At 45.1% G+C, this 21,252-nt stretch overlaps 1 protein-coding gene across 3 annotated transcripts; it reads left to right on the top strand.

Annotated features, from left to right (window-relative positions):
* Positions 1-254: 254 nt before the first annotated feature.
* On the top strand, positions 255-12,821 carry LOC121453123 (zinc finger protein 260-like). Of its 3 annotated transcripts, none has more exons than XM_041659635.1 (4): positions 255-447; positions 5,112-5,292; positions 7,664-7,790; positions 8,960-12,821. In XM_041659635.1, exons 2-4 carry the CDS (start codon positions 5,155-5,157, stop codon positions 10,927-10,929), a joined length of 2,235 nt encoding a protein of 744 aa, XP_041515569.1. In that variant the 5' UTR covers positions 255-447; positions 5,112-5,154; the 3' UTR covers positions 10,930-12,821. The 3 variants fall into 3 exon arrangements, with proteins under 3 accessions (XP_041515569.1, XP_041515576.1, XP_041515583.1); XM_041659642.1 differs by lacking the exon at positions 255-447 and adding an exon at positions 476-916; XM_041659649.1 differs by lacking the exon at positions 255-447 and adding an exon at positions 4,198-4,998.
* The last annotated feature ends 8,431 nt before the right edge of the window (positions 12,822-21,252 follow it).

Genomic DNA, 21,252 nt, shown 5'->3' with positions numbered 1-21,252 from the left:
AAAAAGATAAGCGTACAAGTAGTAACGCAAACCCCTGACAGTGTGAGACAGACCTGGACTTTCATTGTATCACATTCGCCTGGCTATGTGGAACTGATGCGCTATGACAGTGGCTTCCCTGTCACTGGAGTGTGGGTGACACTTTCTGAAAGCACAGAAACCACCAGATGAGCCATAGTAAGTACTGGCAAGATTGACCTCCCTAGTGGTGGTGCGCATGCGCATCATCCACGATGGGGGATGTGGTAATGGGCTGAAGGAACCATTATTCAAATCGGAAGTGGCCAAGAATCGTCACATCGGCTCAGATCTTTAGGTAGTTCGCTTCAGCTATCGTTGCCAGGACAGCGTGGGTGTTTGGAGTCCGAACTCTTGGTATCGTGGGTGGCTGCGGGCGGAAGTCGCGGCCCGGAGGGCCGTGCGCACAGCTCTGTGCGGTGCAGTGAGGTGAGTGCCTGCGGGGCAGGGCGGTCGCTGTGCTGCCGAGCGCTGGTTTGTGCCGAGCGAAGGCTGCGGAGGCTGCAGGGGGATGCGTGGGTAAGGTGGGGGCCGTTCGATTCGGTTTCGTTCAGTGCCTGCGGTTTCCGCGTCCTCTGTATTTTGTCACTTCCCAGTGTGCTCTCCTGTGGGAATTCTCACGGTCGTCCGTGAAAATTGTCGTGGCAGGACTCAGTGAGTGTGCGCTGCAGGAGCCGATCCTGGGTGGGAGCCGGGAGCTTCAGGGCGAGCTTGATGCGGTGATTGCCATAGGAGCCCGGCGAGAGGGTTGCTCAGGCAGCGATGGAGCCGTGGGGCCCGGGTGCCCTGCTTTGAGGCAACCGCGCTGCCTTCTGGGCTGCTAGTGTTTGAGTAGCTGGAAACTGGAGCCGGGCTCCTGGTCAAACACTGGCCTGCGAGAGGAGAAAAACTCCAAAGAGTAGGTGAAAACGGGAAAATGATTTTTTTTTTAACCTTTTGGTCCAAAGTGGGTACACAGTTTCCTCCATCTGTGTTTGCTAAGCAGTGTTGACAATAGAGGGAGCTGCACGAGAGAAGGGAGATCCCCGAAGGTATGTCTGATGTCACCTGAGCTGGGACAGAGCCTTGGTGCTGGCCTTGCTGGCCCCAGAGACAGGTGTTCAGGGCATTTCCTTTCCCCGTATTATATTTCCTTTATAGAGGTGGAGTTGTTTTCTTTTTTTTTTTTTTTAAAAAAAGGATTTAAAAAAAAACTAATCCTAATTCAATTCCTATTGTCCATTTACATAACTATTGGGATCCTTTGCAGATGTGAGGCCTGATCGGAGGTTTGGCCTGTGCTTGGGACTGTGGATATGGTAAGAACAGGTGACTAACAGTTCAGCCGATTGGTGCTGTAAAGAGGTTTGGGGGCAGAAGCCTGGGTTTCTGCAGCCTCATCTAGTAAACCTATTGAAGAGACCGGAGAGGACGAAGAGCACAGAAGGGTTGCCTGTGTTCACGCGGTGCCTTTGAACTGCTGGAACAGTTCCAGGGGCTGTGGCGCTCTCCTCTGGCCTCCAGAGCACTGCTTGATTCGATGCACAGATGCGTAGACAGACAACACACACAGAGACATGCGCATGCACGCGTGCGTGCACAATTTTACATTTTTTGAATAAAAAGAATAAAGCTTTTAAATTTTTTTCTCCAAGCTCCCCCCTCCACCCCGTAAACTACTTTTTCCAACTAATCCCCATGTGGTGGTTTAAAAGAAAATGACCCCAAAGCAGTGTCACTATTAAGAGGTGTGGCTTTCTTGGAGTAGATGTGGTCTTGAAGGAAGTGTGTCACTGTAGAGATGGGCTTTGAGGTCTTTTTTTTTTTTCTTTATGCTCAAGCTTCCCTCCATGTGACACTGAGACCACTTCCTGTTGCCTTCTGATCAAAATGTAGCCAGCACCATGTCTGCCTGCACACTATACTACCATCCTCCCCACCATGATGATAATGGACTAAACCACTGAACTGTAAGCAGCCACCTCCATTAAATGTTTTCATCAATAAGAAAGAGTTGCTGTGGTCATGGTGTCTCTTTACAGCAATAGAAACCCTAACTAAGACACCGGCTTCTTTAAAAAAAAAAAATTAAGGGAAAAAAAAAAGCAGAAGATGGTTACATTAAGCAGAAAAGAAGTAAAATGACCCCATGTCTGTCTCTGGTGTTCTGATTTGGAGTCTAGGTTTAGAAATGGTAGTTGTGTGTTACAGTAGCCAAGCAGGCTGTGGTGGCACACTGCTGTCCTGCAGTCTTTCTGAGCGCTGTAGAAGCAGAGGAGAGGATCACTACACGTTGAGAGCCAGGCTGTGGTGGCACACTGCTGTCCTGTGTGTTCCAAGTGTATGCCAAGTCTGTTCCCCTGGAAGTAGGGTTACAGGGGGTTGTGCTCCACACATAGGTGCTGACCCGAGACATCTGCAAGAGCAACAGTCGCTCTTAACCGTGAGCCCCGTTTCTTTTCCTTCCTTCCTTTCACTGGGGTATCCTATGTACCCCAGGCTAGCCTGCGACTCAGTTTGTAGACTAGTCTGAGTCAGCTGTGGTTGTGCGGCCCCTGCCTCTGGAGTGCTGGGGTTGTAGGTCTACAACTGAAGTTTGGTTTAAACTGCACCTGTGCTGAATGAAGGTCCTTCATGGCTGATGAACTGGGAAGTCCTAGAGAGGCTGTAGAGAGGGTGTATATTACAATATGCAGTCTGGCTGTCTTTAGCTGTCTTCTGTCCCCTCAACAGTTAGTCAATATCCACCGATGGCTTTTACCTCACCAGCCCACTAGTTTTCAACACCTGAAAAACTAGGAATGCCATTGGAGAGCATGTGAGGCCTGGTATAGAGATTCTCCCACCTTACTGTAACCTGCCTCTCTGACGGTGCCACCATTTTTTTGTCATTGTTTTGGTGTGTGTGTTATGCATGTGTTTATTTGACTGTGGTTACGTAAATGTGTACAGGTGAGCATGGAAGCCAGAGGATAACATCCAGTCTTTTCCTCAAGGCCTCTCTATCTGACTTTTTGAGACAGGGTCTTTGTTATCTGTGTGTGTGTGTGTGTGTGTGTGTGTGTCTGTGTGTGTGTGTGTCTGTGTATGTGTCTGTGTGTGTCTATGTATGTGTGTGTGTGTGTGTCTGTGTGTGTGTCTCTCTGTGTGTGTGTCTGTGTGTGTGTGTCTGTGTGTGTGTGTGTCTGTGTGTTGTGTGGGCACAATGTAGGACCCTGTACATGCATAGGTCAGAGGACAACTATCAGAAATTAGTTCTTTCTTCTGCCAGGTGCGCCCCAGGCGTCACACTCATGTTGTCAGCCTTGTTGGCAAGCACCTTTACCCTCTAAAGTTCTCAACCTTCCTGATGCTGTGACCTTCAATACAGTTCCTCATGTTGTGGTGACCCCCAGCCATAAAATTATTTCACTGCCGCTTCATAACTAATTTTGCTACTGTTATGAATCATGATGTTAAGTATATGATATGCAAACCCCAAGGGGGTTGCCATCCACATACTGAGCACCATTGCCCCAAGGTATCTTTTGGCTCACACCAATGTACTTTAGAAGTGCTTTGGTTTATGGCTTCATTCTGTTCTCTTACTACAAAAATGCCATGGAACGTGGTATTTGGACAACCTGAATCTGCACTGTCAGGCCATTGGAACACTTGGCTCCAGAATAAATTGTTTCTCCACCCTTCGAAGTGTGAGCTGTTCCTGCGTAGCCGGCCTCCAGGGATGGATGACAGAAGTAGCTTCTCCTAGTTTATTTCAGTGTTGCTTCCAAGCCAGGCTTGGTGGAGCCCACATGCATTCCCTGCACTGCAGGATGAGGCGCGATGATCTGGATATCAAAAGCAACCTCTGTTATATAGCAAGTTCAAGGCCAGCCAGGACTACATGAGACCCTACCTCAAAAAGAAAGAAAACAACATCAATGTTGCTTCCATCCTGGGGTCTGTTATTTGAACCCCTGTGTTATGAGTTTTTTGTGGTTATGTGGAAACAAAGAAATAACACTCTGGCCGGGCAGTGGTGTCGCATGCCTTTAATCCCAGCACTCGGGAGTCAGAGACAGGCAGATCTTTGTGAGTTCGAGGCCAGCTCGGTCTACAAGAACTAGGTCCAGGACAAGCTCCAAAGCTACAGAGAAACCCTGTCTCAAAAAACCAAAAAAAAAAAAAAAAAAAAAAAAAAAAGAAAGAAAGGAAAAAAGGAAAAAAGAAATAACACTCTGAGGGGAAATTATTGCCTATCAAGGTGGCCATAATTTCAGTGTCCTGGGGCATGTCGGTGGCTGGGAAGCAGTCCTGTGGCCAGTCTTTGGAGGTCACTGAAAGGCATTGGTCTGAGTGGCTGCATCAGGAAAGACATGCATCATCAGCCAGAGGGCTGTTGGTACCTGTATGTGACAAGCTGATGGAGCAGTCACTGACCTCAAGGCCATCCTGGAGTATACAGTGAGTTCTCTGTCAGCCTGTGCTGCACAATAGCACACTGGCTCAAATAAAATGGGGCAAAATTAAAAGAAGGAAAGGGTAGGCTTTCAAAATAGAGGTCCTGGTCTCTGTATATGCCTATACATTCTTTGCTCTAGGAGGGAGTTGTGGACATAACTACAGAGATATACCAGAGGAGAACAGGCTGTGCGCTGCATCACTAAGTTTGAATAGTGTCTAGAAACAAGAAAACACAAACTGGGGCACTGTGCCATTTTTGTTTAAGTCAGATATATACCGATCCCCTTCTCTTCTATTTGATGACCTTGGGTCATATTAAGGAATATAGCACAGCTTCATTTGCCTCCTCTTAAAACACCAAGTGTAGGAGTGCCTCTGGCATACAGCTGGAAGAGGGTTTGGGAAATAAGCTGATAACTAGCTGATATTTCTTCATCTTGTGAACTGCCCAGCTGAAGAGCTTCATCCTGCATCAAATTCCCACTGTCAGTGGCAACACCTCATCTTTGCTTTACATCACCTTCCTTAATACCTTTCTGTGGTCACAGTTAAGAGGTGAGGGAAGAACTGGACATTTCTGGGCTTTTTTTGCTCTGGGCAAATGTTGGGTGAGTGATGATATGGTCATGAACTTTCCGGGGTTTTCTGGTATCTTTCCAAACCTCTAGGTGAGGCTGATCACTGCACCGCAACTCTACGTGGATCCCCCACATGCCGAAGTATCTTCAGAATCCTGAGAAAATCAGAGGCAGACCAAGAGTAGAAGCCGCAAAGAACATGCCTACTGACACGAGTTTCTGCCAGATGCCCCAGAGGTTAGGAGCAGAAGAGCAGAATGGATTGTGTGAGGTGAGGAGAGATGCCCCAGGTTCCGCTTTTCACAGCTAGATTGCAGAAGGTAAAAGCAGCAGATTGGGTTCCTGTCCCGGAGACTGAAACTCGGAGGATGAAACCTCATCATTCCTTCATCTTGTCATTGGATGCTCACTGGGCTACTTCTTAGGGTTAGGTTTATCTGCCCATCTATGACTTCCTGGTGAGTCTATTTCTGTTCAACCCAGAGGACTGACAAAACAAAAAAGTAGGTAAATCCAAGTCTAGCTTAGCTTGGTAAACCAGAGAGTTTTTTGTGTTTATTAATCATGGTGGCTGTATGAAGTGCAGCCTTCAGAGGCACGGGGCACTTAGACAGCCGCGCCATCACCACCTGTCACCTCCTTCCCCACTGTCTGCCCAGCTTACACATTTATATAACATGAAGGAATGGTGTCATGAACCTCCCTTCCTGCAGGAGGGAATGTTTCAATTCCAAACTAACACCTAGCAGCGTGGTCTTCACACCACATGTATTCAGATCCCTGAGCCTTTGACTTTCTCTCCCACTTCATAGTTACACATTGGCTTCTCAAAGCTCAGTACCTTAATTTTTTTTAATTATATTATTTTGTGTGTATGAATGTTTTGCCTGCTTGTATACCTGTGTTCCTATGTGCGTACAATAAGTACCCATGGTGGCCAAAAGAGGGCATCGGATCCTAGAACTGGAGTTCTAGCTAGTTGTAAGCTACAATGTGAGTGTTGGGAACTGAACCCAGATCCCTGGAAGCCAGCACTCTTATCTGCTGAGCCCTTTCTTTAGCCTAAACCTGAGCATTTTAAAATAGTAATTCAGATATGTTGAGCTAAGTTAAGTATGCTGTTAAGATGATTCCATCTGTTTGTAGTTAATATGGCTACTGGAAATTTTGAGATGACTTGTGGCTGCCATTTTATCTGCATTGGAGATTGCTGTCTGGAGAAGGATCAGACTCCAATTTTATTTTATTCTTGTAAGAACATTTCACAGAGGAAACATGCCTGCACTATTGTATCCTGCCAGGTTCATATCATGCTGGTGACACCTCTTCTGTGATACTAAAGTCACTGGGTTCAGGGGTCATCAGCCCCAAATCCTACTTCGTGTAGCTCTGCAGTGCTTCTCTGTGTGGCTGTGGCGCAGCAGCCATGGTGGAGGAGGAGGAGTGGTGGTGCCGCGGTGCCCGCCCTTCTGGCTGCTTCTGCATCTTCAGGGCTGCTGACGGCAGACCCTTCCAGCACCACATCAGAATGACACAGATTGGGTGCAATAGGAAGACCAGCCTGATAAATGGGAAGATCTGTATTCCCTGCAGTTAATTATTTAAGTGACAGTCCATGACTCTAAATTGAAAAGCCCAAACCCTTTTCACCCACCTCTGACCCACCCCAGAGTACCTCCCTGTGTGTCTCTGGGTGACAGCCACTTTTCAGACATTATGGATGTTACTGTCTCCTCCTCCTCCTCCCTGAAACCGTGGCTTTTGCTCGTTCTAGTTCTCTTCTAGAATAAGTGTTCTCTATATTCAATTCATACTTTTCACTTCCAGTTCATGCTGCTGTACTGTGATTAGCATGACAGCCATTTCCAGCTGTGTGCCTAATTTGCCCTTTCCAGCAGTTTGTGTTGGGAGCTGCAGACCCTCAGACCCTGAACTTTGTATGACCTCTTGCCTGCTGGAGTAAACAACTCGTTTTTCTATGCTTGCAGCTGCTCTGAGCACAGAACCCTCATGAGTTCCTGATAACAAGGAAGTAGTTTCTGATGGACTTGCAGTGGAAATTCCCCAGAGCTAGGGCTTGGCCATTATTCAAGGAGAGCACTATATAAACTATCTGGGAACATAATAAAATCGGCATTCTTGCTTCAAGAGTGACCCAAGTCTCTGTGTGTTCTTTAATCCCCAGACCCTTGCGCAACCACAGTTCCAGGTGGTGCAGGCACCACAAGTTTGCTTTGTATATATTTCTAAAAGTGTTCCTTTATAGCCTTATATATGGGTCTTTATGCCTGCAAATTTGCAAGACTGAGTTTCTCTGAGAGTACAAACTCATACACAGTGTTAAATCTCGGAACCCAAGACAGCTATAGACAAGTACAGGTCCAGTGGGGCTTAATAACTGTCGTGCTGTTTAATCTTTGGTAGAGAATGAAAAAGAATCCATTTCTGGCCTCCTAGGGAGGGAATGATACTATTTAATTTGTGGCCAGTTATTTTTTTTTATATATTTTTCTTTATGTCCCAAAATACAAGGGGAAATAGGTATTTTGTGGAACACTTAAAGTTTAACCTGGAAGGAAGGGGTCACTGGAAACACATGTCTTATTTGTCAGTGATAATTCACAATGAGTAAATTATTATAGAGATTGGTGTCCTTTGAGGATGTGACTGTGGACTTCAGCCAGGAAGAGTGGCAGCACCTGGACTCCGCCCAGCGACGCCTGTACCAGGACGTGATGCTGGAGATCTACAGCCACCTCTTGGCAGTGGGTGAGCACAGCTGGCCGGGGATCCAGGGTGGGCCTACTTTCCGTATTTCTCTTTTCCAAACATAGTGGGATACCAAGTCTTTTATGAATTTTTTCCCTTTTATCTTGATAAAATATCCTCTTTGGATATTGCCATGTGTTGTTTTGTGCTGCCAGTAGTGAGTTTGATTCGTGGAGCCTGCATGGTAAAAGGCAAGGCCGACTCCCACGAGCTGTCCTTTGACCTCCACATACACGCCATGGTGTGTGCAGCACCTGCAAGTGCGCACGCACACACACACACAGTGTAAATGCGGGTGTGGGCATATATTAAGATTGTATGGGCACGGGTATTTCACCTTCCTATCTGTTTATGCACCGTGTGTTGTGCAGTGCCTGTGGAAACCAGAAGGTGTCAGATTCCTTGGAACTGTAGTGGTAATTCAGTTGCCATGTGGGTGCTGGGAACCAAATCTGGGTCATCAACAAGTGTTCTTAACCACTGAACCATCTGTCCAGCCCTACCTTCTCTGTGCATATATGTATGTGTGTATTTTTTTTATTATAATAAAGAATAACTATTTGAAGGTGTAGGTTTATTGCTCAGGGTGGAATACTTGTGTTTAGCATGGGTGAGGCTCTGCTTTAATCCTCACTACCATAATAAAGAAAAAGAAACCTAACCAAAAACCAGATGAGAAAAGGACATGAATATGTATTTCTCCAGAGCTAATGAAGTCTTCTCGGCAGCCTGTTCTTTAGGTCTTAGCTGTCTGCCGCCAATGCCTTGTCAAAATCCTTCCTATTTACTACATCTGTATGGCTAGGGCTCTTATATGTTGAGCTGGGTATCTTTGCCCAAACCAAATCTTCTTCCCACAAATCAGCTAAGTGATTTTGCTCACTTACTATAGCTCCCAATTTCTCACATATAAAACAAGAGAGTAGATGTGGCTATTTTGGGGATTGAGTTCGTGCGTCCAGTGCATACAAGGTTGCCTAGTACACATGGGTGCTGTATTCATGAAGTTTGGTATGTAATAAGGGTATCATAGTTATCTTACCGTGGTCATCCACGTGATGAGCATGACTACTGCCTGACTCAGATTGCTCAGTGTTCAGATTCAGTTCCATGTGGTCGCCCCTCCGTCCTGTCCACTGTGCCTGTTCATCGCTTTCTCTTCTCTCCAGGTGAACTGCAGCTTGATACACCACATCAACCAGTTTTTGTGAAAGCGTCATTTCTGAATGATGCACCCAGTGAAATCCCAGGACATGGTTCATATTGTACCGTTCTGGAGAGACTGTGGCAGGACGGCAGCAGTGTTGTGAAGACACATCAGCAAAGCCAGGTCCCACCCGTCAGCCCTGGTGCTTGCCGAAACCAGAAGCCACTGAACACAGACAGTGATGGGGACTCTGGAGAAGCTGGAGAATCTCTTCTCTCGGGACGCCACCTCGTTTCTACAAAATGTGCACCTCTAAGGTGTTTCTCATTTGCAAAAAGGTTGAAACCTAACCTTGAAGCATATAATGACGATCAAAGCAATGCCACAAAACAGGCTAGTGACGTTATTGGATCTCATCAGTTTTTAACGCAAGGCTCTTCTAACTGTGTGTGTACAGTACCTCTTCAGAGAGAGAGATCATACAATGACAGTCAGCTTGGAAACAGTCTTTCTCCCAATCCACCACTTACAGAGCATGGGATTCCTTTCCAAGACAAAGCAGTTGAATATCCTGGATGCGGGAAAGTCCTCACTGATGAGTCGGCTTTCTGTCAACAACAAATAACCAACAATATGGAGACATCTTTCATCTGTCACACATGTGGGAAGACCTTTCTCCACAAGTCTCAATTGGTCTCCCATCCAGAAACTCATAGAGAAGAGACACCTTATGAATGTCCTGACTGTGCAAAATCCCTGAGGGGTATGTCCAGCCTGCACGTGCACCGGGAAGTCCACACAAAGGAGAAACGGTATGAATGCCACGTGTGTGGGAAGTCATTCAGCTATACATCCCACCTAAAGGTGCACCTTCGAACACACACTGGTGAGAAACCCTACGCATGTTCTGAGTGTGGGAAAGCCTTCAGCCAAAAGTCAGTCCTCACCATCCATCAGAGAATCCACACTGGGGAGAAGCCTTACACGTGCAGTGACTGTGGGAAAATGTTTGTTTGTGCATCAGATCTGACAAAGCATTGTCGGTTTCACACAGGGGAAAAGCCTTATGAATGCCCCGACTGTGGGAAATCTTTCAGTATTAAGTCTAACCTGCTTGCCCATCATCGAATCCACACCAGTGAGGGGCCTTACAAATGCTTTGACTGTGGGGAGTCATTCAGGAAAATATCCCAACTGAAGGTACATCATCAGATTCACACGGATGGTAGATCTTTTGTGTGTTCTGACTGTGGAATGGCCTTCAGCCAGAAGTCAGTTCTTATCACACATCAGAGAATTCACACTGGGGACAAATGTTACCCATGCGGTGACTGTGGGAAGTTGTTTCTTTATGCTTCCGATCTGAAGAAGCACTGTCGAGTCCACACAGGGGAGAAGCCTTACAAATGCCATGACTGTGGGAAATCGTACAGTGTGAAATCACATCTCCATGTGCACCATCGAATTCACACTGGTGAGAGACCTTTCAAATGTGATGACTGTGGAAAATCCTTCAGAAGAAACTCTCACCTGCAAATGCATCAGCAGACTCACACTGGTGAGAAGCCGTACAAGTGCTCTGACTGTGGGAAGTCCTTCCGGAGAGCATCCCACCTGAAGGTGCATCATCGAATTCACACCGGGGAGAAACCTTACGTGTGTTCTGAGTGTGGGAAGGCCTTCAATGATAGGTCAGTTCTCAGCACACATCAGAGAATTCATACTGGAGAAAAACCCTACATATGCAGCGACTGTGGGAAAGCCATGTCTTCTAAAGCCAACCTCAAAGAGCATCAACGAATTCACACAGGCGAGAAGCCATATGTGTGTGCTGAATGTGGGCGGGCCTTCAGTGATAAGTCTTCTTTCTATAGACACTGTAAAATTCACAGTAAGGATAGACCTTTTGTCCATAACAAAGGTGAAAAGGGATTCCTGCAGAACTCACAAGTGACCACCTATGAGCAAACTCACAGTGCAGAGAAACTGTAGTGACACTCTGTCTATGGGGAATCTGCTAAAGGGGTATCGTCAAGGTCACACATACTCCCATTACTGAAGCTGTGGGATGCTATTGGTGCACTAGCCACACCGTACTGGGAAGAGACATTATTCGTGTTGCGAATGTAGAGAGTCCTTCAAAATCATGTATTTCAGTAGACTCAAGTGCTCGTACAGACAGTCTTCCTCAAGACACCTGATCATATAAAAGGATTTATTGTAGTCAGTTCCTCATCCATAGCCCTCATCAAAATATTCTTGATTTTCATGAAAAAATATTTTATCACAGACCTAAGTAGGACTAGGGAGATATCACATTCAGTTGGTAAATTCTTTGTCTTCTGGATACCAGAGGCACACACATACACACATACATTCCATGGGTAACTACACACAATACATACACAACCCTAACTATACAAGCCATAGGTCATAGTTTAAAAAGAGTACAGCTATGCATTGCTTGATTAAACATATAAATAATTATATGTGAGAGAAGTATTAATGAACTTGTAGGAAGAAGCACAAATGTTTCCTTGCATGAAGAAATGCTGATTAATGATGTGAGGTAAACCTTCTATAGGTAATGGTACAAAGTTTCTAGACCACAGGAAAGTTTGTTGGAAATTACATCAATGGTTTCTCTGTTTATTGTGGGATACCATTTTTTTTTTTCAGACAGGGTCACACTATGTACTTCAGGCTGTCCTGGAACTCACTCTACAGACTAACTCACTGAGATCCGCCTACCTCTGCCGCACAAGTACTGGGATTAAAAGTGTGCACTACTACACCTGGATGGATAATAATATTTTTAAATGTCAAAAACATTTTTCATCTGTGTCTAGGAAGGATACGGATCCTGGACTTGTCCATAGCATGGTGGCTGGCAGACAAAGTGACCACTTTTGACTTCCAAGGCCTTTCAGTGGATTCTCACAACCATGTCCAGTCTCAGGGACCTGGAGACCATCACCTTCAGGGTGCTAAGAGATACAAGATCTCAGAATGTTCATGAGCCCATGCTAGCGCCTCCCCAGTGCTGGTGTGAGTGATGCTCCTCCGTAACTTCGATTCTTCCAGAACCTCGGGGTGTGGCCTTGTGGGCATGGCTTCTTTGTAGAGGTAACTTAGGTGCAGACATACGTGGCCAGACTTGGTCCTAAATCTGATGAGTATCATTCTTTGAGAAAGTCATGAAGACTCAAGAATTTTGAAAGATGGGACTATGGAGGCAGCGGTTTTGGTGACCTATCTCCAAGCCATGGGATTGTCAGCAACAGAAGCTAGAAAAACTTTCTTGGGAGTTTCTAAAATTAGCCATCCCTTGGCCAGTGCCTTGATTTCCAAATTCAGGTCTCAAACATGGTGAGAAAATCAGTTCCTGTTGTTTTGCCACCTATTCTAAAACAATCTAGGAAAATCAAAGTTGTGTAGAAAGCTCTGGGAGGCCCACATATACTCAAGGCCTGCCTTCCTGACTGCCTGTCCACCAGATACATTTCTGTCTGTCTTTCAAAGCAGGGTTTCTCTCTGTAATGGCCCTAGCTGTCCTAGAACTCACTCTGTAGACTGGTCCGACCTCGAACTCCCAGAGATCCGCCTGCCTCTGCCTCCCAAGTGCTGGGATTAAAGGCGTGCGCCATCGCCACCCAGTTTTTTCTTTAGTCATTTCTTTTACGGTTCCTGAATTTCCTGTGCCTCTTTGTCCTCACTCTGGTTCCCATGTTTTTAACTCCTTTCACTAAGCTTATCCAATGTTACTATCTTCCTATGGAACTCTTAACCTACCAGATGTCTATTCTTTATGGTTATCAAACCACCTGTGTCCCTCATTATCTCACTGAGGCCCTCTAGACATGAATATTTCTTATTATGTTAAACCATGTGTTTCTTGTTTATTTCAGCTTTGTCTGTTTCTTTAAGACTGGGCCTCATAGAATCTAGCCTAGAATCTGATTTACTTTATAGTAAAGGATGGCCATGAAATCTTGAGTCTTCTGCTTCCACCTCCCAAGTACTGGGATTACAGGGTGTGCTACTACCTTGGCCAGATAGTATATTTACAAAAGACTTTCAATATATTGTCTCCCACCCAACATGTACACAGTGTAAATCTGACTACCCTGTTGAAAGGTGTGTCTGTCCCTACTCTCTCCAAGTTCAATAGGATTTTATCCTAGTTTCAATGGGTAGAATAACAACAGAAGTAACATGATGTTTGAGGCCACACTAAAAGCAGCAGAGCATCAGTATTGCTTATCTGAATGCTTGTTCTTGAAGTCTTCCTCTGTCATTTAGTGATTCAGGTCATGTTGAGGCCAGTATACTATAAAAAAAAAAAATTGAGTCAATGTAGAGAGGCCCAGAGATTAACATTAAAGACATGAAGATTGATCCAGGACATCATTCTAGGGGAGTCTTATCAGCTGTATGCAAAACTAATACCATATCACAGTCACTCAGATAATCCTTCCTAAGTCCCTTACTTAACATAAACCTTGAAAGGTAACAGCAACTCTAGAACAAAAGATTCGCCTTGGTTTGTTGTGTTTCAGCAACAAGTAACCAGAATATTCTCCCTCGTCTGCACCAACCATGCCTATTCCTCTGTGTTGTGTTCCTCATGGATTTTGACAAGGCTCTAACTTCAAGGAGTGGGTTAGAGGTGGAAAAGGCACGCAAGTTTAGTGCCTTGTGACGTGATGGGGCAATGGGCAGTTGGGCAACTCCTTACTAACGTCCGCGGGTTAGGTCTAGCTGAAAATGGGTTAGGCATTCCAGGGGAATTCCTGCCCAGCAATGCCAGTGCTCATCTTTGGCCTACCTTCTGTTAGGAGGTGTATAAAGGAAGTAAAGTCTCTGTTAGAAGAATGCATAGACAAGTACCATGTACACCCAGAAATGACACAGGACACCTGTGCTGCTACATCCTGGAAAGTGTCAGAGAAGCTCATCCTCCCTGTTGCATATATCACTCAGTTTAGTCCGCCCTGTGAGAGACCCACACCCAGCCCTTGAAGACATCACAGAGATGAGGCCAGAGTGAAAACAGCCCAAGATGCTCAGTGCAACACTGTAAACTGCCTACCGGTGTATGTCCGGCATGTTGTTTTCCACCCTGGCCCTCTCCAGACCCTCAGTAATTACCTTTCCTAGTAAACAACTCAACATGAATTCTGATGTGTAAAGCAGGAATTATGGCCATCAGCCATGCTGGGTCATAGTACTAGAACATTCATCATGCATAGGCTAGGCTGTGACACCTGTTCAGCATTGAATCTGGCATGAAAGCATCCCATGACACTTGTGCTGAATGTGAATGCCCACTCATCCCACCTCCAGTGGTGGTCCTATCACTCAGCTACTCCCCCATGCACACTGTCATCTATAATGGATGTGTCTGTCTACAACCTTCTATCAGAATAAACACTTGCTGAGGGAGGGCTGAGGACTCACTTGTATCTCTAAGAACCCAGGACCCAGCTTCAGCTTCTCCAAACAAGCTCTTCATCTTAGAGCAGCATTCAGTGGGGAAGATGAAACAGCTCAGGAAGCAGACCTTGATGGCCACCACAATTTCATCTGCTCTAGTGGTCTGGTTTCCCTGTAGATATGGGTGAGTCTGATCAACTGCTAGCTGTAACCTGAAATCTTTCTCTTAACATCAGAATTTGGAGATTGTGTGTGTGTGTGTGTGTGTGTGTGTGTGTGTGTGTGTGTAGAGAGAGAGAGGAGGGAGGGAGGGAAAGAGAGAAAGAGAGTTCTCCAGACCTTCCTTTATCTCACCAGCTCAAATGTCACCCAACCTGAAGTCCAACTACTACACAATTACAGAAAAAGGAATTCTCACTTTTTATGCTTAACACTGGTGTCTCGTGGTTAATACTCAGTATAAAAAGCAAAACAACAAAACCGAAGTGTTTGTACTGCACTCAGTAGGCATAATCATACCTCTTTGATATCCATCAAGAATTGTTGACACATCATGAACAACATGGCCATGATTCTCAGAATGACACATGATCCAGCTATGTCTTGCATTTAGAAATTGACCTAAAAGATATACACACATAATAAAATACAAGATAATTGACTGCACATTTCTTTAGGAGAAATCAGTTGTAACTGCCCATTAGTACAAGATTGCCACACACTTGGGGCCCATTAATACACTGAGTTTCTTGGTCATGGGAAACAGGGACAATCGGTGCTACAAACATCCAGCCTCACCTTTGACTCTCCAGTGAACAAACACAGAATCAGGATAAGTTGTACAGAAATGGGTCACTTTGGGAGAGAATGAGCCAAACACGAAGTCTTCTGAATGCTGACCATGTGATTCTGTCTCCCAGAACAATCATTTAAGCTATTGAGTAATAAAGATCTAAGACTGGGGCCGACTCAGATGGGTCAGAATGGCCTGAAACATGTAGTTTTTATGTGTGTGCCTCTGGTGGCTGTCATCCAGGGGGGTGACACGCAGAGACAGATGACCTGGCAGCTCACATGTCTACAAATGGTGACATTAGTTATGAATCAAGGTTACTCTGTCTCCAGGGTTAATGGAGGGTGAAAAGTGACCATTTGGACAGGAGGGAATAGGCCTGGCTCCTTAGGTCAGGAGGAATCCCTTCTACCTCCGCCTGCTCCTCTTGAGATATAGATTTGGGGATTCTATATGGCATCTTGAAGAATAGAGAATTCCCATCATTAGGAAAAGATGAGAAGGAAGTGTACACTACCACTCCACACACAAACGCAGAGGGATAGGACATGGACCCTGTTCTGTCCCCTCAGCTGCACCTCCAGGAAATAGACACCTTCAGTTCGCAGCACTGGTTCCCCTTTCTCTCCCAACCTCAGGCACTCAGTGTCATGACCTCACACAAGCGTGTCTGACAATTCTGTCTGTGGTTGCACTGGTCCCAGGAGAGGTCACTAGGCAGATAATCTGGTGTCATGGTTCTAATTCGTGGTGAACATCATCACTAAGAGCTGGATGGTTTTTAGGGCCCAGGTAAGGTAGCTGCCATCCAGAATGTTAGGTTGTCCCTGGCTCACAGATACAGCACAAGGGAGGTTGGGATACTGGCACAGCTGGGCTCTTAGCTTCTCCAGGATGTGGGTGTCAGGTTCTGTGTCCATCCAAGGAAGAGAAGCAAAGGTAAAAGCCCTTGTATGTAACAAATGTGCCCTAAAATTCAGTGTATGCCTAAGCCAACTGTCTTCTGCCAGTCTGGCTAGTCTCCTCTGGCCCTGCCCTGGCAATCCTTGGGACCCCACTTATGACCTTATTATTTGCTCACTATGCACACAGTGCTAGTTCTCCTAATTTGTCATGAAAGGGCCTTCCTCTTACGTACCTTTTCCATGCTCACATGAGACAGGGGCTTCCCTGAAGAGGTGGAGTTGGCCTCTTGATTGATCTTTGTTAGATGTAACCCCAGGAATGGTGCAGTCTGGCCCTATCCTGAGTCCACTAGCCACAGATGAATCATGGAAGCAGTGAGGGGTGGGACAGAGCAAACTGCATGGCATGAAGAGTCACAGACCCTTTGTGTAGTCACTTAGGTTGACACCTTTGGGGACTAAGCTAGCCGGGTGGCCGGGAAGAACAAGCGACTTTTTTTCCTACAAATTGATGCCCACGAGGCCAACTAAATCCACTTAAAAACATAAAGAAGGTTGAAAAGGAACTCTAGATACAGAAAAACAAAGTTTAGCCTCTTTTTTGGGTGGGGGAGGCTGGTGGCGTGCTGCAGATCCTTTAGGAGAGGTTTTCCTGATTCAGCCGTAGCAGGAAAAAAGCCATGCGGTCCACAGCATCTGCATCAGCTCCTGCCTCCAGGATCCTGCCTTGTTTGAGTTCCTGTCCTGACATCCTTCAATGACGAACAGCAGCAATAGGGAAGTGTAAGCCAAATAAACCCTCTCCTCCCCAACTTTCTCTTGGGTCATGGCATTTGATCACAGAGATAGAAACCCTAAGATGGTTTTCAAGTAGTTTAAATAGAAAAAAGACTGCCCAAACCTTTTTTGCTTTTTCCTTGGATTTCCCAACTTTCTGCCCTGCCTCAACTTGATATGCCAGACTTTATTGACTCCCCATGGGATGCCTTACCCTTTCTGAGGAATAGATGAGGGATTGTGTGGGAAGAAGGTGGGAGGGAGCAAGAGGAGGGGAAGACGGGGGGACTGTGGCTGGTATGTAAAATTTAAAAACACAATTTTAAATAAAAAATTAAAAAATAAATAGAAAAAAGAATTTTTCTTAATGCCACTCAATAAACTTGTCCTGCATAAAGCAAGTCAAGCAACCTATCATGTTGTAAAACTATTTGAGCTAATAAATCTACCTGTTAGTAGTTTTTGGTCTATTGGGTTTTAACAGATACTTTTCCTGGTATGACAATAGGCATATAGGTGGCCATTTTGCCCTATGCAAGGGAATTTCCTTTTGAACTAACATCCCGATCTTTTGTAGAGAACGAGGGGTGATGTGCTTTCTTCTGTAACTACTTCTTGCTGAAATTAGGACATTGTTGTCTGGGCCCAGGAAGGATGGAATGCTAGACAAAGGCCGGGAGGACATTCAGGTAATGGGGCACTCATCAGAAGCATTTGATTAGCTGACCCAGCTGAAGACACATTGGCTGGACTGGTTTATATCAGCATTCAGCAAGTCCAGGGCTTGGAGCCATTTGGAGAAGTTTGTAGCCCACAGCTGATTTCTGGTTAGGATCTGTCAACTGAGTGGAAATCTACTAAAACAGATATAGACTAAGGACAGAAGTTAAAGTTTAGGAATCTAAAGGAAAATCTTACCTTTGGAACTTTCAGGCCCATGGTCCTGTTAGTTGAGGAGAAGTCCCAAGCCTAGAGGGGAGAGAGATCACCTTCAAGAATAGGCACATGGGGAAATTTAGTCGGACTTATCTGGAGACTGTTTGACTTGTGAGAGGTAGATCCAAGTCTTATGCCTCTCTCAACTCTCTTGAGCTTACATGACAATTTTTTGTTCACAAGAAGACACAAAATTTTAAATATATTAATATTACAACCTTTTGTAGTCTATACTGAAACGTACACTGTAGAAAAATCACCTAATGCTGCCACAGCTTTGGCTAATAACAGAAGTTTGGGGTCAAAAAAAAGTATGAACTTTTTCTCTGTCGTGAGAGCTAAAAATATAGATTGGATAGAGAGATTTTTAGCATGATGAGAAGTCTACACCCTTGAGTCTACACTTAGAAGACAACTGAAGGAAATTTAAAATTTTGAACTTGTGACTGATAATAGTAGTTGGTGCTTTATTGGCTTATCCAAACTTCATTGATCAGTATTAAAACTCTGAACCTTCAAAATAGAGGGGGGGAAATCTGAAACATTTTTATTACCTTAGATTACTGGGTTTTTGTTTGTCCAGTTTTTGTTTGTTTGTTTTGTTTTTTGAGACAGGGTGTCTTTGTATAGCCATGGTTGTCCTGAAACTAACTCTGTAGGTTAGGCTGGCCTTGAACTCACAAAGATCTACCTACTCCAGCCTTATGAGTGCTGGGATTAAAGTATACCACCTCTATCAGCCTCAGATTACTTTTTTATACTTGTACAACTCGCATTTATTTATCTTAAAACACTAGCATTTCATATCCTCAGACACTTTCTTAGAACTTACTTAAGAAGTTACTTAAACTTTCTCCTCCATAGACATTTATAGAATTTCCTTAGACCTTCAGGACTTACATAAGCTTCCACATTTTCCTTCTAACCATTCACCAAAGACACAAGTCATTATACTGAGAGCTGTCATTTCAAAGCAAGTTCCTTTAAATCCATTTGTTTTGTTTTGCTTTGCTTTCTCTATCGCAGTCAGGTGGCCTCCCTGACATGAGACAGAGATTTTGGAGGACATCTTTAGACAAACATGCTTGGGTCTAGAGGAATTAGAGTCATAACCCAACCCCAGAGCCAGCTCTCCAATGAAGAACTTTAATATTATCCATACTCAAAAGACATTTGAATCCCTGCTAAGCTGAATCCAGTGACGAGAAAGCCCAAAGACAAATTCTGAGTCCTGGCCATCAAAGCAGCCTTGACAGGTGGCATTGGCAATGGTAGCTGGTGACTGGCAATGGCAGGAGAAACAAAAACACGACCAATAAAGACAGAACACAGAAATGTCACCCACTCAAAGGAGATCAGTCAGAAGCAAAACATTCAGTTGTCACCATCATTCATACATTCAACTGAGCCTGAGCCATTTACAACTCAGCTCCTGTATTTGCCACAAGACTTATGGACACATCAGAAACCACAGATCCACCCACATGCACAAAACAGACAGATACAACTTTCCAAACAGCCAGAACCAGGTGGGTAGGCAAAGTCTCACTTTTTACTCTGGACAGGAGTGAAAGGATGACAAGAAGAGGAAGAAAGCTATTGTCTTAGTTAAGGTTTCTACTGCTGTAAAGAGACACCATGACTTTGGCAACACTTATAAAGGAAAAACATTTAATTGGGTGACTTACAGTTTTCAGAAGTTTAGTCCATTATCATGGTGTGACACCATGGCATGCAAACAGACACAGTGCTGGAGAAGTAGCTGAGAGTTCACACATCTTGACTCACAGGCAATAAGAAGAGGTTTGCGGCCGTGGAGGTGATTTGAGCATATATGAGACCTCAAAATCCAGTTTCACAGAGATTCGCTTCCCCAACAAAGCCACACTTCCTAATAGCACCACTGCAAGTGTTACAGCTCTGGAGGGAAAGGTATCCTGACTGTCGGAAGTCAGGCTACACCTTCAAGTGTTTCAGCTCTGGAGGGAAAGGTATCCTGACTGTTGGAAGTCAGGCTACACCTTCAAGTGTTTCAGCTCTGGAGAGAAAGGTATTCTGACTTGTCAGGAAGTCGGGTTGTATCTGAAACTATGAAGGGAAGGTATCCTAGATACCTAAAGCTCTGAAGAGAAAGGTAGCCTGACTCTCAGAAGTCAGGCTATACCTACAGCTGTGAAGTGGAGGTATCCTGGATACCTACAGCTATGAAGAGAAAGGTATCTGACTTGCTGGGAAGTCGACTAATACCTGAAGCTTGGTTCTTGTGGGGGATGGTCTCCCTACAGGATGTGGCAATCCTGCTCCTCTCCAACAGAGAGCCACTACAGCTGAGCTCTGCTCCACTCTGCTAAGAGAGTTTCCCAGCAGAGATGTCAGTTTCTTCTCAGCTCTGGCCTAAATTTTTATTTCTTCTGCTTTATTCTGCTAAGGGGGAAACCCCTGCAGAAATGTAGCAATCTGATCTGGCTCTAGAAAAAAAGTTGTTACTTCTGCAGCACTCCCCAGGGAGTTTCCCAGCAGAGGGGTCTTCTGGGAAGACATTGCTTCTCTGTTCCCCTCCATTAGGGGGTTTCTCAGCAGAAATTCTTCTCTGCTCCACCAAAAGGTCTTTACCCAAACTCATGAGATTTATTTGGGAATCCAGGAGAATGGCTGCCTCTGCCAGGGTGGAAAAAGGACAACTGCTAACTGAACTTATATAAGTTCTTAGGGACAGTTTTTCCAGGGAGATTTTCAGGGAGGGAATTGGTCAGATTTCAATCCCCTTGGACAAACTCAGATTGGCTAGATTTCATGCCCAGGGATTAGTTTGTTTTCTGCTCGGGAATTGGTTGGTTTTCCTACTCAGGGATTGGTTGATTTCATGTTCCGTTGGTCAGGGGCAGATTTGGCTCTGGCTTCAGAAACAAAATGTATTTTTCACTGGTCCTCTTTAACCTTTTGGCTCTAGTTTTAGGGCAAGAGTGTGTTTCTTTCACTGGCTCTGATTCCAGGGCCAAAGTATGTTTCTTTGGCTGTAGTTTCAGGGTCAGGGTATGTTTCTTTGGTTCTGGTTTCTGGGCCAAAGTGTGTTTCTTTTACTGGCTCCGGGTTCAGGGTCAGGGTGGGTGTCTTTAGCTGGTCCTTTTACCCTACAGCCACGCTCGTTGGGAGACATTCTCTTTCAAAACTGCCTCAGTTATAGAGGGGTTTTGGGTATCCCATATTCATGGATCCATCTGGGAAGCTGGCAAAGGGAAAAGGTATGTTGGATTGTGTGCTTAGGATGAGAAGGAGGAGAGGACTGTCCCAGCAAGTCTCAGGTCAAACAGATGGAGGAAGTGAAGGAAATATGGGGCGACACTTTGGCAAGGAAGTTCACTTCTCAGCAAGGGGACAGGGCAAGTTGGTACCACTACGAAGGAGTGGGTAATGGGATACCCCTAAGGATACAACTAAGTGGTGGGGTTTGGTGAAGTTGTTTAAGCT

Source organism: Microtus oregoni, unplaced genomic scaffold (genome assembly GCF_018167655.1).
Source record: "Microtus oregoni isolate MIOR12 unplaced genomic scaffold, Mior012 000000F_ref0000247, whole genome shotgun sequence".
NCBI classification, from domain to species: Eukaryota; Metazoa; Chordata; class Mammalia; order Rodentia; family Cricetidae; genus Microtus; species Microtus oregoni.
The sequence above is the reverse complement of the archived record's forward strand: the minus strand, read 5'-3'. Positions and strand labels throughout refer to the sequence as shown.